The sequence below is a fragment of the Zeus faber genome, assembly GCF_960531495.2.
Source record: "Zeus faber genome assembly, chromosome: 20".
In the NCBI taxonomy this organism is placed as follows: Eukaryota; Metazoa; Chordata; class Actinopteri; order Zeiformes; family Zeidae; genus Zeus; species Zeus faber.
Genome location: NC_137207.1, coordinates 14,233,767 through 14,261,766, shown reverse-complemented (window position 1 = coordinate 14,261,766; position 28,000 = coordinate 14,233,767). Strand labels below are relative to the sequence as shown.

Here is a 28,000-nt window from a genome sequence, read left to right as displayed (position 1 = left end):
TTTATTATTATTTTATTTTACTTTCAAACTGCGTAATAAATAATGCTCGTGACTTTAAAGAACACACATGGAAATCACACATCACACATGGAAATAGGTTCAAAACACTTTCTTTTTTATATCTCTTTAGGACAATACAGGCACTTGAACTCAGCTTATGTTGCGGGGGGGACACAACAGGGGGGAGATACAGAAAGAAAGAGTGTGAGTTGATGTGCATGCAGTCATGCACATGTGTTTTCAAACGTCAGTAAACATCATATACAGCTTTTCTAAAAACAAACCAATGAAAAATAACCGTCTTTTCACTGTAAATAATAACGTCACCAAATCCAGGACACAAGCACAAAAGCATTGAGACACACCCCACCACAACCACCCGGCTATAAGGTTCTTCAAACCATTTTGGCTTTAGTTGAGAGTCACACGTGACCAGGGCAGAGAGTGTCCACTGGACATCCGCCGGTAACAATTATTTGAAATCCGGAAAACAACACAAAGCTCTACAAAAATACAACGCTGAAGCATTTTCTTTCTTTTTTTTTTTTTTTTTTTTTTTCGTTTCTACGAAGCTGGTTTTTAGGCCTCCTGACATCTTAAAAAAAAACAACAACAAAAGAACACCATTCAAAACTGGATGCGTAAAACAAAGATATCGACGTTGCACACGGTCATACTGTATCTACAAAGAAAAGAAAACCTCACTTTCACGTCAATTCAGTCCATATACGGTTCATTGGTTCATTTTGTCGTAATAGTTCCATCTTTCGCCCCGCAGCGTCCAAGCGGGTGTCCGCCGGGAAGCCCCTTTTTCAAAACTCGCGGGCCAAAACTGACAATTTGAAAGGAGGCAGGAAAGGATACCGCAGTTTTGGCTCCTCACTCCACTGCTGCTGATCAAACATTTAAAAGCCGTTTGAGACAACGCTCAAACTTGCCAAAGTAAAAAGGTCCAGTGCGGCGAAGCGGAGGGGTTCCCGGCGGGCCCCGCAGAGACCTGGCGTCCGAACGTTCAAGGATTGTCATATCCAGTGTCTTTTTTTTTTTTTAGAACTTATTCGATGCAGTTACTATAAAAAAAAACAAAACGGTTCCCGTGTGGGCTTTTTTTTTTTGGTGTTTTTCTCTGGGTTTCGACGGACGCCAAAATGTTTTCTTGATTTTCAAACAGGCACGGCTGTTTTCATCTGGTAAACATATTCATTTCATGACTACATGGTATCGGTGATGTGTGTATGTGTGTGTGTGTGTGTGTGTGTGTGTGTGTGTGTGTGTGTGTGTGTGTGTGTATAGGGTAAATAAGAGAACCAGAACTACAAAACATTTAGAAGAGAAAAGGGACGACAAACAGCCCAAATTCTTTTGCGAAAACCCGGGGTCAGGAGCAGCCGTCGTGGTTCCGGCCCCTTCCGTTCCCAGGGATGGAGGGAGGGGGCGGAGGGGGTTAAAGGGGGTTGCATCGAGGGGGGACATTTGGCTCTAAAGTGTGTCGGGAAAGTTGATTCCTAAATTCAGTCTCGCAGGTGTGTGTGTGTGTGCGTGTGCGTGCGTGCGTGCGTCCTGGAGAGCACGCGGTTTCTCCTCGTCGCCTTTATCGCCGCCATCCGCCGCGCGACTCACGCCGTCGGTCGACCGCACTGGGGAAGCATTCCGAGTTTTTTGGTAACAACGCCGGGCCCACGCCCCCGCCCGCACAGGAAGCCCTTTTTTCCCACCCTCGATATCTGCATAATTCAAACGCGGGGGTCCCCAACTTAGAAACCGCTGGCGAAGTACAAGAGAACGGAACTTGATTGGCTCGTGGGGGAGGGGTTAGACCCGGTTTCCTACACTCGAGGGGAAAGCTGCGATCGGGCCGTTTTGTCACATTTAAGCGACGCCGGTCGACTGGTGAGTGACGCCCCGTACACAATCGTCCGTCAAATGTTGCTGATCCAAAACCTCAAAATCTGAAAAAAAAAATAAAAATTGCGGCGACGCCCCTGTTGTGTTCACAAGGTATCTCCTCAAAGAGTGACCGGGGGCGTTATTAACCTCAACTGCAGGGGCTACCGCGTCGTTATTGGAAGCAGGCTCATGTATCCAATTCCCAATTCCAAATTTGATCACATTTTAGTATGACTTTTAAATCAAACTTCCGTCTGGGTGGCACGACATGCAAACACATGCATGCTGAAAAAAAAGAGAGCCAGCAGCTACCCGAAAACTCGCACTCGTGGTGGTAGCTGACGGGGGGAATTACAGTTTTCCGAGTTCGCCTTGAGCGCACCACTTCCTGCTTGGCGCGCTGGAGAGCGGCAGTGCTCAGAGCGGGACATTTGTCCCAAGAAGCGATCTGCGATCTGCAGCAGTCGGAAATGGAGTGGATAAAAATAAATCTACAATAAAAACACTGTTTTTATTTGCCGCAGCTCTGATCCGTTTTTTTTTTGGTTTTTTTCCCTGTCTTTCAGGCAGGCTTGTATTTGTTCACGTCGACCACGCCCCCGGCATTTATCAGAGGTCCGGTTTTATTTGACTACCGGTTTATAAAAGAGGAAATACGGTATGAGAATTGTGAATTAACTGTCTTGTGTTGGTTTTTTATAACTACCAAAAATGGAGGGAAACCATTAAAATTTAGTTCTAATTTTTTTTTTTTGATAAAGTCTTGAATAATATAAATATATATGCAAAAATATATGTAATATTATATAATATATTATAATATAATATAAAATACCTCCTGTATATTCGTGCCAACAACCGCTTCCTGTTGAAAATGAGATTCTGACGGTCTGTCGTCAACGCATAGTTTGAAATTCCTCAACGTATCCGTCACTCGATTTTCAACGGACACATTGGCCACCAGGGGGCGCTCCTTTTTTTTTTTTTTTTTTTTTAACTTGAATGACTTTGGGTGGAGCCGAGGGGCAAATTGTGTACGGGGCGTGCAGGCGGAGCGGTAGCAGGAGCGGGGAGTCGTTTGGGGACACAGGGCGGTCACACCAGGCTCATTTGCAGGTCGGGCTCCTCCGCGCCGTAAATTCCCAGGTCGCTGGCCATCGCCAAGGCAGCCATCCTGCTGCGGCGTTTCCACAGCGGCCCCTCCTCGCTCTCCTCCCCCTCCGCCGCCGTCACTTGGACGGGCGGAGCGTCTCCTGCAGCGACAGGCGCGAGCGGGCGGCCGGCAGCGGCATCATCACCACCGTCGCCCCCGACTGGACGCCGCTCAGCCTCCACGGCAGGAGACCCAGGAAGCCGTCCTGGTGCCGGTGCGAGTCCAGGGTCAGGCTGAGCGTCCGCTGCGGCAGCGGAGGGTTGCGGGGCGTGTAGCTCCGGATCGAGGGGGTAGTAGAAGGTGGAGCAGGGTGTAGGGGAGGAGGAGTGGTCACCGCACTCCTGGAGGGAGGAGGGGGAAGGGAAGGAGCGACAAAAAGAACAAAAAAAAAAAAAAAAAAGGAGAGGCATTACGGAGAGAGAAGGGCAAGTGTGGTCGTTGGGTGGAAGGTGGAGGATGGAGGTGGGGAAACAGACGGAAAAGACTGGATAAGGACTGGATGGATGGATTGTTGGAACAATGGAATGGAACAACAACAACAATAAACAAATGTGAAACGAGTGTCGGGGAGAGGTGTTGGTGGGGAAAAATGGGGGGCAGACAGTCAGACAGACAGGTAGTATGGACATGTCGGGATGGATCAACTCGACTACGCTACGGTCAAACTGCAGCAAAAAGCTGCCGCCAAATGTTCCCTTGCTCACTTGTCACATCCACCGCACAAAATAGTAAAGCCAGACCCGAGAGGGCGTCGTCCTTCTTTCGCCAACGGTCATCCGACCGACACCGCTTTAGCGCGGCGAACCCCGCCGCAACAACAGCACGGGCACTTATAGAGCCAGAAAAAAAAAGCGTAAAATCTGGTAATTTCTTAAATGCGAAGCGATCTCAGGGATTACCACTTTCAAAGCGTATGCAGCGTAACGGAGGCAATATCTGAACGTCATTCTCTACTATCGGTCTGGCCCCATATTTTGCTTTGGTTGCAGTCAATGTTCGGGAGATTAAAAATTAAAAATATTCTTTAATTGTCTTGGATGTGTTTGTTTTTTTTTAATTTTTAATTTTTTCCCCGTTATTGTCAATGATGTTGGTGAGCAGGAGCACATTTAACGATCTTGAGTCTTGTCAGTTGGATGACATCCTCTTCCGACAGAGCAGAACATTATAGCATTGGGGATCACAAGCGGGGTCGGGGAAAGCGAGAAAGTTAGCCAGAACAGTTGCTGTCCCCCAGGAAAACGAGCTTTTCATCTTCACACAAACTGGACCCTGGTGCTTAAAGGATAACTCTGTATTTTATTTAATTTTAATCGTATTTTTTTTACTCAACCCTAATTTCTGGATCACAGCAAATTGGCGTCAGAAATCAAAGTTCGACTGATCCAGTATCGAGGTAAAAGCTTCGGATTCCGTAAAGGTGGTGGAAATAATAAGGTTTGAAATAATAAAATAGTGCAGAGTTTCCCTTTTTAGTTTATTACGTTTTTTTTTTTTCCCTCGTAAAAGCCAAAGGGTGCTCCCTCGATACCATACCAAAGCCAAAGCGACGGGGGTTCGCGACCTTTCCGCTTTTTTCGCTCATGCCGTGAGGAGGGCGTCACGTACTGGTGGTAGTGCTGCTGGTGTTGCCGAGGAGAGTGAGCGCGGGGCGGCGGGTTGCTAAGGAAGCGCAGAGAGGCAGCGGGGCGCATGATTGGGCGGTGAGCAGCTGCGGTGCGGTGGGGGCGGGGTGGAGGGGAGGGGGCGCAGGAAGTAGGCAGGAGGGCTCATTTGGGGAAAGTTAGTACTTCACTATCACACCTCACTCTCTGAAAAGACAGACGCAGTTTCACGCGCGCACACACACACACACACACACACACACACACACACACACGCCGGGACGAGACAAAGAGAGAACATTTGCGATGTGCGTTAGTCGAGCGAAGAAAAAGGTCACAACGATTGTTGAACTTTCTTTAGCGGAGTCGTGCCGACGGTTTGGGATGCTGGAAAAGTAAGACCAGGATCAGACTGGGGGAGGGGCGGGGTCACACACAACACAACGCAGGACAACAGAGGAACCAGGAGATGGACACGGTGGCGAATTCAAGGTTTTATCGCGAGGCCCAACGGCGCGCGCAATTGGTCGATGGATTGAGGGAACAAGAGGCGGACGCAGAAGAGAGACGGATGGACGTCCTGTCCTGGCACCTTAGGAATGACAGGAGGACAGTGACAAATTCAAATGAATGAAATGGATGGGTTACGATGTTGCTGCCCGTTCCCGCCGCCGCCGCGGCGACGGGGGGGCGGCGGGCGTGAGCCGGGATCGGTTAATAGCGAGCGGATGAGCGAGGGCGGGACCCTCGGCGGGCTCATGACGCAGCTCGCCGGGTGGTCAGCATTCGGGTTCCTTTAAAAAAGGGGAGAGAGGGAGAGGGAGGGTGGCGGGCTTGAGTACAAGAGAGGCTCAAATACCTGGATGGTGGAGGAGCAACCGTCAGAGAAGTACAACTCTGTCCGCCGGAGAGACTCTTAACCTCCGGCGTTACGGGAGGAACCTGAGAAGTACGGATCACCCCGGCTGAGAATTTGCCTTTTTTTTTTTCTCCGCCGAGCTCCCGTGTTAATGGAGGGGATTTATTTTATTTTTTTTTAGAAGTGCCTTTTTTTTTCCCACAGCTGTTCTCACGTAAATATGTGAACGACGCGGCTCGTAGCGGCGTGGGATGGGGCGCACCCCGCGGCGCTCTGGCTCGGCCAGCCTCGGCCGTCCGGGCGCGCTCGCGATGCGAGGTCCCACCTCTGATATCCCGCTGCAATTGTCATGAGGGTTGTTCAAAGAAGGGACGCCGTGGCTTTTCGGCACACCGTGGGGCGGCTTCGCAGGCACCGATCGGGCCTGCCCTCGGACCGGTCTGGGAGGGACTGAAATGGCCGTCACGGGTTGAAAACAAGTCGCCCGCCCTGGTTTTAAACAATCCCATACAGAGCGCATCTAGGATGACCAGGTCGAACCGCGTCTGCGAAGCCTCCCCCATATATATATTATATATTTATACGTATATTATGACTGGTCTTTGGGGGGAAAAAAAAACATCTCAATACTTCAATACTCCAACCAGGTTTTTAATACTCTCAGAGCCCCTACAACGTTTCTGTTTGTCGCCGTTTGGGGGGGGGGGGTTTGTTAAGCATGCATGCGACTGCGGGTGCCGGGGCAGAGGGCGATGGGCAGCCGGGGTCAAACTACCACGGGAGTAGGGGATTGGGGGGGGGGGGGGGGAGGTGGGGGTCCACATACGTGCTGCATTCCCCACTGGTGATTGTCGTATACCTCTCAATACAAGGGCTGGACAGCCGCCTTGCCTGACGAATCTGAAAACAACACAGCGCAGAGCACAACTCAGTCGCGTCGGAGGCGCCTCCCTTTTTTTTTTTTTATCTACGTCCGTGACGGGCGAGGAGGGATCCGGGGCCCGCGAGACGTTTGGGCAAAAATCCGCCCAGGCTTTAGGCTTTTCTCACGCTTCGTGAGAGGGAGCGGAATCAAATAAGAGGGGAGGAGAGACGGAGAAATGGGACGGGAAATGTTTTTCCGGGGTTACTTCCTTGAATCTGTGGAGGGAAGTCACCATGCGGTGCAGCTGTTATTGATATGGTTGCATAGTTTAAGAAAATCTATGAGAGGAGCACAACCAACAGGAATAGGTTGGCGTGGAAACGGTTGTGAAGGTTATGAATATAGAGTGGCGGGCCATCTGCATTTTAACATTTTTTCTATGAAAAGGGGCGGCTCCCGAAATAGGAAAGGAAAATAATGTATAAATGTCTGTTGAATGGGTCTTTGTACATGAAAGCAATGTCTTTTGGTTTGTTGTTTTTTTAAATAGGGGCTTTATATGCTGAAATGAGTGAAGTCAAATAAATCGACGAATAAATGAAAAGAAAAGCTGCTTTCAGTCAGAACTGGGAGTTTACGGGACTTGGACTCGAACACGCTGACAGTCAGTGCATTCTGTATCGATGATGACGAAAATAATCATTTAATGTGTTGACTGATAGAATTCACTGATGATTAAAAAAAATATATATATATATATCTGTGAAAGGTCAGTGGTGGGGAAATGATGTGAGTTTGGACTTTGGAAAGATGCACTCTCTCAAAACTTAAAGCTTTAAAAAAAAAAAAAATTGGATGACCCTTCACCTACGAAGCTGTAGAGGGTGATTTTTTTGGGGGGGAATCATCACAGATTTCATAGGGAGAGAACCTGGGGTGGAAGTTGGACATGACGATGATGACGATGATGACGATGATCGGACGACATTCAACGGCTTTTCCTTCAAAAGCGACACGCGCGTCGGCTCCGGTGTGTCTGTGTGTGTGTCTCTGTTACGTCACAATTCATACTGAGGAAACAGTCAAAACACATGACGACTTGTGGAGATCCTGCCACGGTGTTATTCTGGAGGCGACTCTCCACTCAAAGAGACGGGAGTTGGTCACTACTTACTCGCCAAAATGGCACCCAAAAGTGACTTTGCACTGAGATGATCTCACTTCTGAGCCTTTTAGAAAACGCTATGGGCCTCGCCAAAAAAACAGCCGAGTAACATCTGTGATGGGCGGTGCCCGTGTGATGCCCACTCCATTCCAAATGACATAGAAAAAAACAGCAAAAAGGGTAATTACACCAGATCCTGAGTGACGGCAAATAACATGGTATTAGTCGCGTAACAACGCTGCCGCGCGCGCCGAGCCCTGTCGCGTCTCTATTTCGGGGGCCGGGCTACTCACAGTAGCAGCTGAGCGCCCGGGGCCCCTCTGGGCCACGATGGCTCCCGAGATGGCTTTGATCCAGCTGTGCATGTCCTCGGGACTGTCAGACTGAAGAGAGAGAGAGAGAGAGAGAGAGAGAGAGAGAGAGAGAGAGAGAGAGAAAAACGGAGGGAGGGAGAGGAAGCAAACACGGCACAAGTTCATAAAAACAAAAACAAGTCGGGAGTGATTAGACGCCGCTACAAAGTGGAAAGTATCCCGACCGCGACCCCCACCTGTATGTAGAAGGTCCTGGAGCTGGTGACCATCTGAAACAGGTTGTCCCTCATCATCAGGTCACTGGCGGGAAATACAAAAATACAATGGATAAATGGATGGATGGATGGATGATGGATGTATAGATAGATAGATAAATGGACAGATGGATGAATGACGATGGATGGATGGATAAGATAGATAAATGGACGGATGGATGAATGATGATGGATGGATGATGGATAGATAGATAAATGGATGAATGGATGGATGGAGGGATGGATGGATGGATGATGGATGGATGGATGGTGGGTGAATGATGGATGGATGAATGATGGGTGGATGATTGAATGATGGATGGATGATGGGTGGATGAATGATGGGTGGATGAATGGATGGATGGACGGACGAACGGACAGACAGACAGGGGCATACCTCTGTTTGCACTCTTGAACTTTATGAATTTCCTTCAGTGGAATGAGTCTCAACGGCTCCCGATCCTGACAAGGGAGGAGGTGGGAAAGGAAAATGGAGAATAGGGGGAGGAGAGCAAAACCGTGAGCTCAGATAAAAATGAGAATAAAAATGTATTCCCTTATATGGCGTACTCTCTCACGTGAAAAATGACTCAACACAGATATATCACTGATAGAGAGCTTTGGCACTGACTGCATAAGGGAAAAAAAGGAGGAAAAAAATCCAAACATGCAATTAGAATTTTGGACAAGACCGAACTGAACAATGGTTTCGATTGTGCCGACGATGCCCCCGGAGAGAGAGAGAGAGAGAGAGAGAGAGAGAGAGAGAGAGAGAGAGAGGCACCAGAAGCTAAAAATAAAATCCAAAGGCATTTTCCGCCGCTTCACGGGGCTGATCCGGCGGTTAAAGGCGGCTCGTCTCCTCGTAAGCACAGAGGTCAGGGGCCAGGCACGTGGCCCCGGGGAAGTGTCCTTGAGCCACAGCTCTCCTCTCTCAAACCCAAGCCGGATTCACAGGTGCCGATCTGCGGTGTTGGAGCCGGAACGCGTCGGGTTTTCTGCCCCCGGACCTCCGATGCAGCTTGGCCGAGGAGCGGTCGCCACGGTACCGGGGAAGGTTTCATTTTTCGGGTCAACGGTCGCTAACGCGGTGGAAAAACACAAAACAGGCTCCCTCCTCACTTCCTGCTAAAGCAAGAGGGGTCAAAAGAAGGAGAGCGAGAGAGAGAGAGAGAGAGAGAGAGGTGAACGAATGAGAGAGAAAGTACTCGGTGTGAAGAACTACTGTGGACGACCCCCAAGGTTAGACCAGAGGTTTCTTAGGACCCCCAGGAGGGCCTTCGAGAGGTTCCAGGGGCCCCCAGCATCAGAGCATGTACAATAACCCCTGTTTGGTTCCCAGATTCGCCGTAACATCCCGAGCTCTAGCATAGACAGGTATGGAAGTCGGGAGTACATCATATCCCACAATACACATTTTGTCAGAGGGGGGTCCCATTCGAAGGGGGCCCGTCGGATTGAGGGTCCGTGATATGAAGACGGTTGCGAATGAGCGAGTTTGGCACAGTGAGGTGGGAAAACATGCCCTAATTAAGTAGAGCACCAAAATCAAAGACAGAAAGGAAGACGTTGATGAGAGGGGGACACTGCTGTGTGTTTACAGGGATATTGGAGAGCCGGAGAAAGCCTTGAACGGAAAAAAAGGTCAAAGACCATGAAGGCATCGATTGAGGAACCGTGAAATGACACTCAAAAGACGAGCGTGAAAAACACCATATCGACAATTCCGGTCTATTCGGGTTTTGAGGCGTTCAAAAGCAGAAATAGACACACTAAACACAGAGCTGCCAAACGCCAGGGCCTTGTCTTCCGTCCGTCGCTAGCCTGGGAAAAACACTGTGATCGGTGACAATAGAGGGCTCGGTGGCATTTTATAACGTGCCATTAGCGGAAGAATGGGGCTTAAAATACATGGAAGCTGCTCGGCCAAGCGTTTCATTAGCCAAACAAACAGCCACACATGGCCAGGCAAGCGTGCAAAACACGCGCACGGACACGCGCACGCACACACACAAACCCACACACACACACACACACACACACACAGGGTGTTTATTTTAATCAGCTGCGTATCTCAGTAGATAATTGTGTTGCAAGATGCAGAATGTGACACTTAGCTCTTAAGTTTTAATAGTAAGCCCATGATCTTCCCGCGGCCCTTGAGCTGCACAGCAGAATGTGGGAGTGTACAGTTTCTTTCACACACGCACGCACGCACACACACACACACACACACACACACACACACACACACACGCACTGAAGCCCTAACACGAACGCACTCTTTCTGAGTTGTTGCTCAAGAGTTGACCGATCCCATGGCACCACAGTATTCCGGAGCCAGAAATGAACGTCTAGCCAGAGATAGCCGTATATGTGCACAAAGAAAGCGTGCCGTCGAGGGAGGCTTAGCCGTCCGCACGTGGATGGTATGGAGAGGAATCCGGGGACGCATGCCGTCGCATGTTGAGACACGAGTCGCAGGGGAAAATACCAGCTCTACATTACACCACAATCTCTCTCTCTCTCTCTCTCTCTCTCTCTCTGTCTCCCTACCTCGAATGTGTTTTCCCTCTGCACAAAAACCCCACCAACATCTGGCTTTTGCCTTTTGTGGGAAAGGTTACAATTGGGGTTCCCTCCCGAAAAACGACTCTGCAGTCGTCACGGGTATTTAACGGCTCCAGCTCCGATCGGCAGCGATGGAAGCGGGACACCTGGGTCGACGCAACACTATTCCGGCGTGATGTTATGGCGGGCGTTGAAGTTCGAGGACGCTGGCGCGTAATCAGGCGGGAATACAATACATCATTCCATCATTTCGTATCCCATTTGGAAACCAAAATCAGTCCCGCTGGCGGGACCTCCAAATTTTTCGAATGTGGGGACCGCTCCGTGGGGACCGCTCCGACCGGCGAACCCCCACGGCCGCCGAGCCACTCCGGCACCGCCCCAAAACGTCTGCGCTGCCCGCCGTAGAAAGACCGGGCCCGATGTGTGCCCAATCACACTGCAAACGTGACACGCCCCTTTACCGTTCGTGACACCGAACGACCCACCGGGGGAAAAAAAATAAATAAATACTTGTCTACTGGCCTATTTTTAGCGGGTTTACCCTCGTTTAAAAAACCTGCAAGTGCAGACTCATTTCGGTGTAGAAATGGTAATAGTCTGATCTGTTGATCCTCCCTCTTCTTATCCTACTTTGACGAGGAGTAGGTTCTTATTTGACTGGAGGAACAAGTGTATTAAGCTTGTCTTTATTTTCAGGATTGCAACCATACCACACACTCAAGCTGTAAGAATACCATGTCAAGACAAGTGTTCAAAGTTGTAATTTGGTGATACACACATGAGATTGCACTAGAACCAGTATGACTTTTACACCTCCCTTAGAGACATGCAGTATAGATGTATGGCTTTAGGTGGTGTCATTCTCTTCACAGGATCCCTTTCAACCAACTATGAATCGTTTCAATTCATTAGCCTTCGGGGTAGAGTGACTATAATGTTACAATTTTACTCAGTCGCCAAAACTCTGCCAAAAGTGAATGTATGTTGCATAGAGACATTTAAGACTTTCTAGGCAATTTCAAGACTTTTTGGCTTGAATAATAATAATAATAATAATAATTATAATAACATTTATTTATAAAACACCTTTCATACATGACATGGAACTCAAAGTATTTACTTTGTAAGTGCATTACACCCGTTGGCTTTGCTTTTATTGTTGCTGTTTGATTGTTTTTAAATAATTAATAATTAAGTTCAAGTTCAAGTTCAAGAGATTATTTGTCACATACATACGTTATGTAAATAAGAATTACATAATTCATAATAATTATAAACAAGGTATGCAAATAAAAAAATATATACAAATTTGCACAAAAAGACGAGCACAATGCATGTAATAAAAAAGGTAAATAGTATATTCATTTTCAGATTTGGGTCATCAAAATGCACAATGAGAGGCTGCACCAGAGGGGTACATTCTCCAGTAATAAAGCAGAAGCAAATAATGGGAACCAACATTTTAATAACGCCTGGGTTGAACCGATCCTTCAAAGATCTGCAGGCACCACCCTGCATATAAGTGGAACAGAACCCAATTAAAAAGTAACATCACGGCCAGGACCCGACAGTGTGTTTGGGATTGTGATGTGCGGGGAATGTCTAAGACGGAGCGGTCGGATCAATAGGAGCGGGGTTCCCATGTAACCAGAGCTCATAGAGACGGCGAGCGCTAAGCCCGCCGCGGGCTGTTTGGACGACGCTCTTCATATCGGGAGATTAGCCAACATCACAGACAGAACAGGAACAATGGCAACACACCAGAGCACTCGCTCGGCCGAGTCCCTGTGTGTGTGTGTGTGTTTGAGTGCGTGAATGTGTGTGTGTGTGTGTGTGTGTGTGTGTGTGTGTGTGAGTCCAGAAGGGGAATAGGGGATAACAGATGTGGGACTCACCAGGTCATGGTTGCTCACCGCCATCTGAGTCCCTGCTGTGTGTATGTGTGTGAGTGTGTGTGTGTATGTGTGTGTGTGTGTGTGTGTGTGTGTGTGTGTGTGTGTGTGTGTGTGTGTGTGTGTGTGTGTGTGACATTGTTCTGTTTACTCTCTGAATAAACACTAAAATGCCTTTTTTTTTAAAGCACTTAGTATAAGGACCTTTAGAGGGGTGCATTTTCCATGAGTTCCTTGCGGTTTGGAAAACCATAAAGATTGACAGTAATTAATGTAATATATATGCAACTGTGGTTATTTATTGTGGTATTTTGCGTATGCCGTACGTTGCTCTGACATATTTCTCAGAATCCTCCCTGGTGGGAAGTACTTGGAATATTTCAAATCATAAAGATGTTGCCAATCTTCTTGACACAGTGGTAAATAACTCGCTGTAGGAGCTTTAAAAATGTCAAATAACTTCATTTTATTCATGTTTTATTGCTTGGAATGCCTATATATTTTAGAGACAGGGGGAGAGAGATATAGACTCACCAGGTCCGATTTGAAGTAGCTGACAGCGTTTTCATCCAGCATGAAGTACCTTCGTTTCCAGTTCTTCATCTGAGGAAGAGTTTTGACATCGACTCAGTGCTCCATCTTCCATAGTCATAATAATACATATCACGCAGTAGAAAAATCTTTATCTTTAGACATACCCAAATGTTCTTCTCAATATGTGTACTACCTGAAAATGAAAATACATTTTCTTCAAATTTTCTTGATGGGGAGAGTATGACTATGTTTCATCTATCTATCTTCTATCTATAATCTTATATCTACTGTATCTATAATTCTAAGAATCTCAGTATGTCGTTCGATTATCTCGACAACCGTTAATCCAATCTACTTCGCACCTGGTGGGTGTACCGCCAGGGACCCAAGGACGCGCAGTGTCGAATTTGGTGCTAATCCGATCTACTTCGCACTTGGCAGGTGTATCGCTAGGGACTCAAGGACGTGCAGTGTCGAATTTGGTGCAATTTGGACACGCCGACACGTGTAATATTAATAAACTTCCAATCATCAAGCGACCACCTTGTGCAGCTGGGGCGCTTTGTGACATCATCCAATTCCCTTAAATGGGGCGACCTGTGACATCATCATCCAAAAGGGCTGCCCATAATCCAACAGGGCTGCCAAGTTGCCCTTGGCAACCAGATTGAGTCAATTGGCAACCGTTTTGTGGCCTGGAAAATATCAGATAAAACACTAACTACAAAGAATTTTGTTCGCTTACTGTAATAAAGCTTTTAAACATTCTTTTACGTCACATTTTCATTATTAAGTGGATGTATATTGGAACTGCATAGTATCTCAATTACTCAAAATATAAGGCGACTTAATATTTTCAGTTTCGGCAATCAAAAGCTGATGCCTGGTTGCCTGCCGGGCAACCACTTTAAAAAGTCAGCGTTGAGCCCCCGTCCAACATGTGAAGCACGAGATGCACGAGAGGAAGCGCCGGAGATGCGAGTCGAGCACCAGGTGCGTGACCGCCAGCGGCGCAAACGCAGGCGAGGGGTGGACACCCTGCGCAGCGAGCCCAGCGCACATAAACGCCACTAAATCATTGACTGTAGAAAACCTGGACTCCAGTGATCCTCCTATAGTTCTAATATGCCGATATTTCCACATCTGGTGCTTATATTTAATTGGAAAGTTCCCCTTGCATTTTGTCAAACTGTGCCATTTTGAACGGGCCTGCAGGACACAGGGTTGAATCATTGACATTTTGTTAAACTGTGCAATGAAAATGTCTTTCATATATATCTATCTATTCTAAAAAAAAAATTCCAGAGACCATGGTTTCGAAGCGCACCAGGAACATGGGTCCTCGCTAACCAGCTCGCTTTGATACCAGTACAAAAATGTGTTTTGTGTGTGTGTGTGTGTGTGTGTGCGTGCGTGCGGCAAACTGACCACAGCTCCCTGCTTGACACAGTATCCAGTCTTGATGACGCTCTGGTCATGTGACGCTCTGGACAGGAAGTAGGGCATCTGGTTCTGACCCCGCCTCCCCGCGCCTCGCTCCGCTCCGTTCTGACCCTCGCCCTGCTCCTGGAACGCACGCACACACACACACACACACACACACACACACACGCGCACGTGCACATGCACACAGCAACACTGCAATTGCTGTTACCATTCTACAGTCATTTCTTCTCCGAGTGGAATTCAGCAACCTTGATGATACCACACACACACACACACACACACAGTCTGGTGGTTTGTTCGCATTGTTATTCAGAATCAGTGGGTGTTTTCTCCCAACAGAGTTTACAAAGTGCCTCCAAAAGCAGATATGAATATGTAAAAGACACAACACAGGACTAAGAAGTAGAATTTATAATGAGCCTTTCGAAATCCTTGGACTTTTACTTCGGGCCATTTGTGGAATGGGCTGAAGTAAAGGAAGAGAAGAGGAAAGAGAAGAGGAATGAATTAGGAAAGGGTAGAGGGAGATTATTAAAAGGGAACAACGGGGGAGATCAGAAGGGAGAAGAGAAGGTAAAAATATATTTATAAAAAAAAGCTGAACAGCAGTGGAGGTGGGGCTGTTTAAACGACTGTGGCTGCATACCATGGCAGAGTGGGCGGGACAGGACTTGTCATGAAACCCTAGGGCAGCTACTGGCCTGTGTGAGTGTGTTTGTTAGTGTGTGTGTGTGTGTGTGTGTGTGTGTGTGCGAGTGTGTGACTTTACTTGTGAGGACCAGTCTCAGTTTTGAACCTTTTGAGTTTGGACATTTTCGGGAAGTGAGGACATTGTGCCCGTTTGGCATTGTAACGGCCTCCTTAAGCTTCACACATGTTACGCGTGTGTGTGTGTGTGTGTGTGTGTGTGTGTATGTGTGTGTGTGTGTGTGTGTGTGTGTGTGTGTGTATGTGCATATGGTTATGTGTCGTAACTTGGATGCAGCAGTGATATGTGTGTGTGTGTGTTTGACAATTGCGTTGATATGCAGGTTCCAACCTGATATGCATTTCTGTGTGTCTCTGGAATGTGTATTAAGTGTGTGTATGTGTGTGTGTGTGTGTGTGTGGGGGGGGGGGGGGGTGTAAAAATGTTCAAACTGGTTTGATATGAAGCCAAAAAACCAGCTTCCTATCCCGCTGCCGCACACAGCTGTCGGCCGAATTAGCGCCCGAGCGGCGATGATTGGGCCGATTCGGGGCGGGAAGCTTTCTTAATGTTTGTCTGTCTGTGAGGGATCGGCACATGGGGCTCGGCGGTCGGCCACGAGCCAGCCGCAGAGGAGCCGCACGGCACGCGCCGGGTAACGTAGGAGCCCTTAGAACTTAGAAGGTAGCTGTCTGTCTCCACAGAGTCCTGCCTCACGGTGTCTCTGTGGAAGCAAATCCCTCACTGCTGGAAGTTCCCAACAACACTGTTCAACTCAAACGGACTGAACACATACGCATGTCCCTCAGAGACATTTCATCAGCTTTATAAACTTTTGGGACTAAAATAAAAAGGGCACGATTCAGACCCGTTGCTCGGTTGCTGCAAGCGAACTCCATGTGTGAGGACACAAATTATTTTTGACTGACTTGGGGATGAGTCAGTAAATTCCACCATACCGGCATCGACGAATGCCTGACTCACAGACATTCGTCCAATCCAAAAAGCACATTTTATTCGCTTAATGCGATACAAGTTGGATTTAGCACAGACCCATCTCTACTTGTGATGACCGGTCACCGAATTGATAATTTCTTGATTTTGGTTCTTTGGTTTGCATGGTTTATTTACTCTGACCTCACTTTTATAGCAATTCAATAATGTGTGTGTGTGTGTATTATACTGAAACTTGGTGACCTTCCCATATTGTTATGTATTTTATTGGAACTCAGGGACTGTTTTATGTTTTATTATTGTTGCATAGTGAATAATGAACAATAATAAAACACACAGTGTCAAAATCAGCAAGAAAATTCCAATCGGTGCATTTCTAGCTGGTAAACATGTTGGGTAACTTTACGAGATGATGCATTTCAAGGGGTATATCCTGATGATATAAATGACTTGAGCTGTAGTAGCTCGCATACGATGTGATATTCCTCGTTACCAGACGGCTACGGTGTGAATAACTGATGGAGTCATTTAGCTGCAGTAACCAACGCCACGGAGAATCCCTGTTACAATGCTGTGGTGCTCAATAGATTTTCCCAAGGGTGGCAGGTCTGCCAAAGCCCTGGTGTGTGTGCGTGCGTGCGTGCGTGTGTGTGTGTGTGCGTTACCTGTGTAGCAGTGATGATGGGGACCCCTCCTATGATCTCCGTCTTGTAGGAAACCTGTTTCATGGCTCCCAGAACGTCCTGAGGGGTCTCTGCGCTGGCCTGGCTTTCACCCGACTTGGGCACCTACGGCATAATCACTGTAAGTCAAGCACTGGCTGGAGGCCAGGCTTGGGCGATTGGACAAATACATCGGCAACCGGCGGTTGTTTCTTTAAGCCGATTTTTGTCCTTTTATTTTGCTAATTTAATGGCCTGTAACGCGAATAGGAAGTGGTGTTCCGCGTCGCCGCTTTGACCGCGGCCGGTGCTTTTCTCCAAAAGAAGAAACAAATCCCTGTAACCATGTCATTCTGAAACGGGCGCTTTCTCTTTCTTTGGTTCGGTTCAGTTCGGTTCAGATGTTGGAGGAACAACAACTCAAGACACAGGCACCGGGGGGGTGGGGGGCGACCGTCTTGGGGGGGAGCCACCGCCTCCTCCTCCGGGGAGCAGAGACGCAGACTAAAGCAATTGTTTTAACCGATCCTCTGAGACCCGGTGCGCGGTCCCGGGCCCTGGCTGCAAAGATGGCAAATAACTTATTTTACATTTCATCCTGGTTTAAAAACAAAAAAAGCCCTCGACCCCCCCCCAGGACGAATATATCGCCCAACCCTACTTGAGACCCACAACTGAGCCACAGCGAGACCACACTGGATTAGTCTCCATAACAACGGCACGGGCAGGTCGATGTGCGTTGGTGCTCTCTCGGTGTTTTTACGAGGAGCCGGGGCCGTGACTCAGAAAGGGTGCGTGTCTGCTGATGGCTCACACTGAACTCTTGTTTGCCGACGGCCGCTCTCGTTGGTGATGTCTCACTGCCGCGCGACTACCCGTGGGATACGTCCACACAGCCACGCATTCATGGCGGTGCACGGCGATCACGCTGCACCGGGCTCCACAGCGTCTTTCTGATACGAGTCTGGGTTATTCGTTGACTGCCTGTCTGATCGAAATGAAGTGTTCGATTTTCAAACTTTTAAATCCCAAGCGGGGCAACACCATTCTCCCGTTTTTTTTTTTTTGTTTTTTTTTCCTTTCTGGGGAACGCTGTCCGACTATTTAGAATCTATATCCCGGATCGGAGGAATCATTCTGCCGCCGTCTTGCCCATCCCATCGAAAGCTCAGACGCGATTTCCGCTCGGCTTGCGCGATCAGGGCCAGCTCAAATCGCGCAGGCCGGCGGCAACAAATAAAAGACGGTGTGTTTTTATTGGAGGTGTATTTGTTTTCCTCCGTTTCCGAATGGAATGAAACAAAAAGAGGTGTGGGAAGGTCTGCGTCATAATGTGTGTGCTCAAGGGAATGTGCTTGAGGGACGCGTATAATGCTTTCACTTTAATTTTTTGTTTTTTATATTTTGTACCCCCACTCAGTATTACCTTTTTGAGTCTTTTTCTATTTTATATTACCGTATTTAACAACTGCATTACGTTTTAGAAATCAGTTAGTTCAGTTTAGTTAGGTAGGAATTAGTTTAGCTATTGTGTTCAGTTTAGAACTTATTGTGCATAATCTCCGGGTGCGTTGCAATGACATTTCACTGTCTATGTTTGAACGTATGTGACAAATAAACCTCTTGAATCTTGCTCGAGGACTACTTTTGTTTTCCACATTATTAAATGCGCAACGGAGCTGTTGATGAATGAAATGAATCTAAGCTTCACTGACCCCCGATGACCTTTCTCAGATGGCGGTTTTTCCATCTACAACGGCCTCGGGCGGTAGACGGACAGGGACAGTGGGAACAGACACGGCCGTCGATTCGATTCGTTTCTATCCGACGTGCGCTCTCTCCCCTCTTGCACAACTCACCGGGACGACAGCGGCAGTGTGAGGCGGTAGCAAGTTGGTGTGAGTGCTGGCTCACCGTGATCTTGGTTGCATTGTTGAGCACGCTGATCCACTCCACCAGGTCCTGCTGGTCATTGGCCTGCAGGTAGAACTTCCTCATACCAGCGTTTATGACTAGAGAGAGAGGGAGAGAGAGGAGGGAGGGAGGGAGGGAGGGGAGAGGGTTTTAAAAGAGCTTTAGAAACCGTAAAAACATCCAGTCAACCTGTAAGCGCACAGGGCTGGAAGATATATCAATATAATATGGATATCGGGCAATATTCTTGACTAGATATCACCCAAGGTTTTGGTTATCGTGATATAGATCAGTGTTGTCTTTAGGGTTGCTTCACAGTAAAGTAAAGCAATTACCTGAACTTCACAGACTGTCCCAGTCAATGTCTCCACCTACTTGCCCATAATATCCACATTATGATTGTTTCTCAAACATTTCTTATGTGTAAATATCTTAAGAAAGCACCAATGGTCATCGGTAAAATATCGTGTATGTACAAAATATCGCCCAGACATAAGCCCGAGGACATATATCCCTAATATAATAATCCTTTTTTGTCACCATGCTTTTTGAGGGGGGGGAGAGAGAGAGAGAGAGAGAGAGAGAGAGAGAGAGAGAGAGAGAGAGAGAGAGAGAGAGGCTACAACACAGCAATCTTTGTTGGGACTGTATGCTTCATGCAAATCATGAGCTAAAAATATCGCCATGGTTCTGTGAGCATGCGTGTGTGTGGGTTGGAGGGTTAGAGCAGTGGCAGAGAGAGTGTGTGTGTGTGTGTGTGTGTGTGTGTGTGTGTGTGTGTGTGTGTGTGTGTGTGTGTGTGTGTGTGTGTGCATTAAATGTGTGTATGTGTGTGTGTATGAGTGTTTACAGCATGGAGGGGGGGGGGGGATTATGGCGAGCCGCGTTTCAATTGGGACAGTATATATCCTGTCCAAAGGACCGGAGGGAGGCCCCCGAGGGACCACACACACACACACACACACACACACACACACACACACACACACACACACACACACACACTAGGTCGCGGCACAGTGAACGGACAGCTTCCTCCCATTGAGTGACTAACGGCTGCTGTGTGTTGCCAGTAGCTGGCTGCGAACCACAGCAGCGGCGGCGGCGGCCGCGGCGAACACTGAGGCACAAAAGAGCCGCTCACGTCACGGAGGAAACACAGCCGGTCGGAGCGAAGGAAGGAAGGAAGGAAGGAAGCAAGGAGAGGGATGGAAGGAAAGAGAAGGGAGCGAGGGCGGGCGAGGCGAGGCGAGGGCCGGGCTTTGTGCTCCCTCTGGTCTATCGGCCGCCACGACCCGGGTCTTTGCGGTCACGTTCACATTTGTTAGAACTCAGAACTCTGTCGGGTTGGACTGTGAGTCAGAAGTGTGGACAATGTAATGTGCCCACTTCTTCGTCCACCGAGGAGCAGTCATGGTGTTTGATTATTGTTTATTCACGTCTTTAATCGAGTGGAGCTAATCTCACAATTTGATGTCGAAGCAGCGCCGTCAGTGACGTGAAAATGGAAGTCGAAAAGGAATATCGTGTGTTGTTTTCCTTCTTCCTCCATTTTAACTCTCTCTCTAAATATTTCCTTCTTCTCACTACAACCCCCAACCCATCTACACACACACACACACACACACACACGCGCGCGCGCGCGCACACACACACACACACACACACACACACACACACACACACACACACACACACACACACACACACACACAGACACATAGACAGACAAACACACATACACACAACTGGAGGCCACATGGAGATTTAGATGACTGTCACCCTAGAAGTGATCTGACTTCGTTTTCCAGGTAAATAGCCAAAAAAACCTCAAATATCCATCCATGTTCATATACATACATACACACAGACAGACACACACACACACACACACACACACACACACACACACACACACACACACACACACACACACACACACACTATTTCCTCAAATGTAAACCGGTAGTCTAATAAAAACCGGGCCTCGAATAAACAACCGGGTGCGTGGTCTGGGCAAACAATGCAAACCGACTCTGCTCCCAAACAGAGCAAATACAAAGTGTGTTTTTATTGTAGATGTAATTTACTCCATTTCCTACGGCTGTGTCGCAGATCCCTTCTTGGGTGAAAGGCCCCGCTCTAAGCGCCGCTGCCCTCCAGCGCTCCAATCGGGAAGTGGTGCGTTCAAGGCGAACTCGGAAAAACTGTAATTCCCCCGTCGGCTACCACCACAAGTGCCACTTCTGGGGTAGCTACCGGCGCTCCTTTTTCACCACATATGTGTGTGGCAGACGGGGGGGGCGTGGTTAGGCCACGGTCTGCAGGTGGCGGTGCTGGCTTCTTCCCGCCCCAGCGCAGCTGTACCTGGTCCGCCTAATCGGGCCTCATTAGCGCTGATCGGTCCGACCCGGCTGGGAGAGCTCACGTATGTGTTGTTCTGTCTTGCAGCGGGGATCGCCCGGTGCAGGAGACGCGTCCCTGCCGACCAGAGCGCGAGGCACACGGGCCCAGACTCTGTTTGTGCCGGTTTTGATTCGTGTTCACGTTCTGGCTCGCCAGCCTCGTGTTTGTTGGTTTAAAATTTTTTTTTTTTTAAAAAGCACGCCGTGTCTGCACCTCACGGATCAAAAGTCTCCCTCCATGAACCCGTATCAGTGGCTAGAGTCTTCCGCAACGTGTTTGCATGGCATGGCACCCAGACGGAAGTTTGATTCAAAATGCATAATAAAATAAGATCGAATATATTTAACTAAAATTATACTTATATTTTACTTAATTTATTAGATATAAAAGCCTGCTTCCAATAAAGGCCCTGTATCCTCTGCAGTTGAGGTAAATGAAGGCTCCCGGTCACTATTTGAGGAAATATGGTATAAATATAGCTCGGCTGTGATATGAATGAGAGAGGGAGAGACAGGCAAATCAGTCAGAAAGAGACGGTGAAAAAAAAAAAAAAAAAAAAAAAAGCCAAAATGGCAACGCCCTCTTACCGAAGCAGAATTCCGCCTTTGGCCGCAGCTTGGTAGCATCACTCACCTGCAGGAGAGAGGGGGGGGGGGGTGAGAGAAAGGTCAAGAGAGAGAGAGAGAGAGAGAGAGATAAAACGACAGAGGGGAAAGCAGTAGAGAGCTTAACGGTGAGTGAGAGGGAGAGAGAGAGAGCGAGTGAGGGATAGAGACAAAAATAGAGAGAGCACAGGCGGCGGAAATGATGAGGTAGATACCAGAAGTGAACTGTGCGTGTGCGTGTGCGCGTGCGTGCGTGTGTGTGTGTCACTATTACTAACCTTGGAGATGTAGGTGAGTTTGAGGGAGCCCACATTCTCTGCTCCTTTGGGCAGATTCTAGTGAAAGAAACGACAGTTTTATTACGTTATCATCGTCGACATCCATGTGAGGCCCCGCCCGGCCTGGTCGCCGTTTTTTTTCCGCGTCGGCGATCTTGATTCTTGCGATGTCGTGGTGGTCATCGATAAAGCAACGGGGCGCCGTTATTTGCGCTCATCGATTCTTTGTTTGCCCTCTTTATTCCCCCTTTTTTCAGGGGGCACGACAGCGGCAGACGGCGGCATTCGAGGCGGACGTTACGCGCTAAATGCACAAACTTTACACACCCACGCGGGCGAGACACACTGGTGGCGCGGCACGAGGCCCCCGTTGAGGAAGCACTCGGAAGATGAGGCTCGTTGGAGGATTTTGCAAGGCACTGGGACGCGCGCGCGCACACACACACACACACACACACACACACACACACACACACATTTTAATTGATCCCCTCACTGCCACACATCACACTCGTACTTGTAATCTGACCTCATCAAATCACTTCAGATGACATGAGATCAGAGGAATCGGGCCAGACCAACATTGAACTCCCGCGGTGTCGTCAGCGTTGAAATCCTTCTCCGCCATGTTTACGACCCAACTGCGTTTTTGGTGGTTTTTTTTAAGCTGAGCGGAGAGGAATCCATTTGAAAGTGCCCGTTGACCGGACCCTTTTGTCCACGGCGAATAATAAGAATTGCATTTTGTCATCGTATCAAACCGCTCGGCCGCGTATTTCAAGATAAGATAAACCTTCATTAGTCCCACACCAGGAAAATTCACATTGTTCCAGCAGAAAATAGAGGTAAGCACTATAAACAATAGAAAATATATAGACAAAAAAAAAAAAAAAAAAGACGAAAAGGAAATCGCGACTGGAATCGCTGTAAATATCATAACGCGCGGCCGGCAAGGGGGTTACCTGTGGGTTGTCCATGAACCAGAGCAGGTTGCCCTGCTGCGTGTCCAGGATGAAGTAGCGCCGCAGGAACCTGCCGCTGTTCTCATTCTCCTCGATGTCCAGGAAGCCGCAGATCCGGTTGTGCCGGTCAACGTAAGGCATCGCGACGCCAACCAGCCCGGCCCGCACTGGGGCATCACAAGGACACTGGGGGAGAGGCGAGGGGGAACCGACGTCAACGTACGTCACCGTCACTTTAGAGTTTGAACTGGTGAAGCCCGGTTGAATTGAAGGGGGTTGCGGGGATGGATTTCATAAAAGGAGTCACAGGAGTCCGTACAATTATCGTGGACATCTTCTTTTTTTTCCTTTTTCCTCATCGCCGAGCTCTGCCGCCGATGATACTTCGAGGGCGTGTGTATTGTCAAGAGCAGGAACTTTGAACTTTCGCCGTGTACAAAGGAACGGCAAACTTCTCTATTGTCTACCGGGCCCGTGCAAAATTAAAAAAAGGAAAATGCGCACGAAACCAGCCCCGGTTCTAGCCATTTTACCGCCTCTAGACAATCTGGAAGTGTCCTTGCTGTGCACAGTGTTTTTTTTTTTTTGTTTTTTTTTGTTTTTGCTTCGCTTCAATAAGGAAGCGGAGCACACTGTTTTAATTGGTTTTATTAGGAGGAACAGGGCAAACGCACAGCGGCGTGCAGATCCCGGGCGCCCTCCTCCTGAATGTGCACGTGTTCCCCATCAATGTGCGTATCTTGGCCAGAAAATCCGCAACCTGGATGCCCATTCACACTTACAAAAATTAAAAAAAAATTAAAAACGCACCTGATAAGAAGGGCACCATGGACATCAAGGGGCAAAGGGGCAGGTGCTCCCCCACGTCACCATGGGGTGTGTGTGTGTGTGTGTGTACATGCTGGTTTGGCTCCTTCCAGTTATAGCATCAACCATGCGTTCTCCGGCGAAAAGCAAATAGGAGACGTTGAAAGACTAAGCTTCTAAAACAAGCAAACGTGGCATGCCACGCAGAGCCATGTTCTATCATTTTCAGGGTAAGGACGTCAGCTTTTGCCCTGATGGAAGAGTGTCGCTATGACGACTTAAGGGATGTGCTCCCTGATGGTCTTTCGCCGTTTTGTTTTTTTTAATGATTTTGCTACCTCGCAATATGACCATCTCATCCAGATGTTCTTGAGAGAGCCGTAACAAGATGTGAGACTGAAGGTCCCTTCTGGCTAGGGGTGTCGACTCGACTTTAAGGTCACGATCCGATCTATTTCCATTTAAACATTTGTATTTTTTTTCAGCGCTGACCGCTATGCCATTGTTAGACATGAGTCTTGATTTGCAAAGAAAAAAAAATGTTTCTAAATAAGTAACTGTGATTTGAATATCAGAGCTTTAGCAAAACCAGACTTTAGAATAACAAATATAAGTACTTATGACACTACTTTTGACTTACTCACCCAAATAAGCGCAGAAAAACAGTTGCAGTTTGCGCCAGAGGGGAATGCTGGTAGTAAAAGGCAAAATTACTACCTGCAGCTCCGCAGCTCTGATCAGAGCCATCTTTTCTTCAAGCAAAGCAAATAAAAACTTTGGCGGTATTTAATTTACTCCGTTTCCTGCTGCTGCTGCTGTGGAGCAGATGGCAGATGGCTCCTGAAACAAATCCCGCCCGCGTTCTCAAGGTCCGGTGGCAAATGCCCCGCAAGCCCGTGGTTGGGAACCTCTGCACTAGAGAACCTCTGCACGAGAAAAACATCCCATCGGTGATGGTCGGATTTATTTCCCACTTTCATCGCCACGTCTGTGGAATTACTGGGCACTCTCCCTTGTGCACACAGTGAAACACCCGGAGAAGAGGGAGACGCGCCGGTGTGCTTGTGCACGTGCACGTGCACACCCTTACCGGAAATATTTCTCTCTAATTTGCATTCACTGTGCAACAAACTGGATGAACTTGTATTGAACTTTATTGGGTTTTCCTTTGTAATATTCAAATTATTTTGGAAATTTGTTCCTGCAGCCCTAGTGCCCGGTGTGCGGTGCAGTGTGCATTGAGGGATGCGACGCAGCGGACCCCTCCGCGGAGCCAACCGCCAACAGCTCCAGACATTAAAAATGTTTCATGTTGACGGGAGTTAAGGCCACAGGTCTGGAGGCAGTGTGTACTATTAATTTGTTCTTTTGGGGCACAAGGGATATGATGGATGTTCTCAATAGGAATTATGACAATAATAGAATCTCTGACATCATCCTGCTCTGAGGTCAGATTGGTTTAATGGCACTGAGTCTCTCAGATAACTTCTTGAAGTGAGATTTCTCTGACTCTGGGGGTCGTTCAAGGTCCTTCTTGAGTCATTTCCATGCTTTTCTTTTCTCCCCTCCCTGAAATACAGCTTTTTTGAAATTGTATTTTCTTTCTTTGAGTTTTGCTCTAATGATCTTCACCTCCCGAATGGAAAAGGCCTTTTTGCTTCAACTATTTGGATGATACAATATTAGTTTCCTTTCCCAGCCAGTCACTGCCTGTACCGCTTCATCTAAGGCAGCATTCCGGGAGAACTTAAACCAATCAGAGGAGCGGGGGGGATGACAGAAAGATGAAGAGCGACATGAGAGCAGACATCAGAGGACAGACCGAAGAGCACAAGAGAAAGTGTCGCTGGGTGATGAATTGACATGTGTCGTCTGTCAGTGGGTTTGCATCACCCTGATCTCGCGGCGTGAGATCTCGTCCCATTGTGGTGCACAATTTTGCTCTCTCTGTCGATGTTGGTGAGAGGATGTGACCTAAAATTCCCCACCGTATGGGGTCTTAAAACATCAGATGGGGTGAAAAGTTTTTGTTGAACATCACGGGGTACTGACTCTTCATCAATCAATCGATCCCTCCACAATTCCCGGCTCCAAAGTAAAGACGTATATTGAGAAATATTGAGAAGTTGGCCATGTTTCCAAACACAGTGTGTAGTGTGGAGCTGAGCCTGTTGGAGCTTTGTGTTCAGCTGGCGTGCCCTGGGACCATGGGATCTAACCCCTGCCCCGTTCCCATGTCAGCCGCACATCAATCAACCCAGGTCCAAATGGACACCCCCAAGAGGACAACATGGGTAATAGTGGGTGTCTATGTGTGTTTAGGGTGAACGCACACATGTTGGTGCGTGCGTGCGTGTGTGTGTGTGTGTGGGTGTATGTGTGTTTGGTGACAGAGTTGGACAAGGGCAGTGCTGGTAAAAGCATGCAGGGATTAAGAGGCGCCCCCCTGGATCATAGCCGCGCATCACATGCACAGTGCATGCACGTGCATGTACATTTACTGGCTGGCTCGGCCATAGGGGAGGAGGACATGGAAATAGATAAATAAGTCTACAATAAGCTTCATAAGATTGTCCGAGATGAGTGCAAACATGCATAGTGCATAGTATAGTGCAATCATCTACACATAAGAACAAGCACAAATCCTGATGAACGGACGGATATGTTCACACAAAGTAGATAGATAGATAGATAGATAGATAGATAGATAGATAGATAGATAGATAGATAGATAGATAGATAGATAGATAGATAGATAGATAGATAGATAGATATTTTGTTCCTTCACACATAAAAACTGCTTTGTGTGTGGGAGGAGTACATATTTGAGGAATGATATACTGATATATATCAGTCTAGAATATATATATACATATATATTTTTTACACACACACACACACACACACACACACACACACACACACACACACACACACACACACACACAGCACGGGAAGTGGAAGTAGGTGTGCTCAACATGAAAATCTACAATCCTCACTTTGTATCATGTTTTGGAACGCGAATGTGTGCGTCTGTTGCGACAAACATTCCTTTGTTGTGACATCACGGCTAACCAACACCTCCACTCTGAACCTACGCTGCCTGTGGGTTCATCCTGTATCCGTGCAACAACCTCAAAACACACACACACACACACACACTCGGATACAGTATAGAGTAGGTCACACGTTGTGGGTCCGCTGTAATAGAGCTGTTAGTGGTTTTACATTGTGTACAGTCCCCTATTCTCACACACTTTATCTGAAGTCTTGGCAGGTTCACAACTCCATTGTTTAGGCCTATACCTGTGTAATACCCGGTTGAATCAGAGATTAAGATGAATGCAATTTGCTCTATGTTTATCTATGTAAACATACCAAAATACCCACATTTTCTACTATTCTGCAGGTCTGCAATACGGTGCTATGGTGGTTATGTTTTAACGGCTTACACATAATAAATAAAGTACTGGGGTATATAGGTGGAAAAAAAAAATACAACGACATCGGCCTGCCCTGGATTCTATTTCTAACGTATAATGAGGAAATCAGTGATTATGTGAATGCAAAGTGGCCGTTGTTGTCAACACCCAATGTAAAGCAATGCAATGCAATGGATGAGTATGGATCAACTTTAGGCTGTGCAGCCTAGAACAATGTAGGCATTAGATACAACAGTTAATTATATTCTTTATTTATTATTATTATTATTACTATGATTATTATGATTATTATGATTATTATTATTAGGATTATTATGATTATTATGATGATGATTATTATTATTATTATGAGTATAGCCGGAAAAATATCTTAATCCCCTAGAATACATAATCATATCACTGTACTTACAAAACGCGTCCGCCTCAGTCAGTAAATGTGCAGCTATGTGTATTATATATCTACAATTATTCCCATAAATAGATCAGACTGCTTGTATCGGCCTATCAAATCGGCCCAAGTCCTCTATTGCCAAACACGCAGCCTATCCGCCACCGTTGTGACCATTATTCAGGATGTCATCGTTGTTATTTTCCCGGCGCTCGACGCTGCAGCTGTACGAAAAAGATCTTCATTTTGGGGGGTAATACTCACGGTGCGTCTCTCCGGGACTCCTGCGCCGCTGCGCGACGACCAATTTCACCGAGTTGAGTCGGTTCAGCCCAGTTCCACCGTG

At 47.6% G+C, this 28,000-nt stretch overlaps 1 protein-coding gene across 3 annotated transcripts; it reads right to left on the bottom strand.

Moving 5' to 3' along the window:
* Positions 1 to 25: 25 nt before the first annotated feature.
* Positions 26 to 28,000, bottom strand: LOC307245513 (pleckstrin homology domain-containing family A member 1-like). 3 transcript variants are annotated; one of them, XM_080021114.1, is made up of 13 exons: positions 27,919 to 28,000; positions 23,017 to 23,202; positions 22,055 to 22,111; positions 21,759 to 21,804; positions 18,766 to 18,863; positions 16,855 to 16,977; positions 14,530 to 14,667; positions 13,102 to 13,170; positions 8,499 to 8,563; positions 8,084 to 8,147; positions 7,827 to 7,916; positions 6,330 to 6,403; positions 2,983 to 3,381 (listed from the first exon to the last, which is right to left on the bottom strand). In XM_080021114.1, exons 2-13 carry the CDS (start codon positions 23,155 to 23,157, stop codon positions 3,117 to 3,119), a joined length of 1,230 nt encoding a protein of 409 aa, XP_079877240.1. In that variant the 5' UTR covers positions 23,158 to 23,202; positions 27,919 to 28,000; the 3' UTR covers positions 2,983 to 3,116. The 3 variants fall into 3 exon arrangements, with proteins under 3 accessions (XP_079877239.1, XP_079877240.1, XP_079877241.1); XM_080021115.1 differs by having other exon boundaries at positions 6,363 to 6,403; XM_080021113.1 differs by lacking the exon at positions 6,330 to 6,403 and having other exon boundaries at positions 26 to 3,381.

Bases quoted from the DNA above. Each gene is read 5' to 3' on its own strand.
- LOC307245513 (XM_080021113.1), bottom strand. From the start codon at position 23,157: ATGCCTTACGTTGACCGGCACAACCGGATCTGCGGCTTCCTGGACATC. The intron at 22,112-23,016 runs GTAACCCCCTTG...TTCTTTCACTAG, and splicing joins GGTTCATGGACAACCCACAG to AATCTGCCCAAAGGAGCAGA. The intron at 13,171-14,529 runs GTCAGTTTGCCG...ACTCTTCCTCAG, and splicing joins GTGTCAAGCAGGGAGCTGTG to ATGAAGAACTGGAAACGAAG.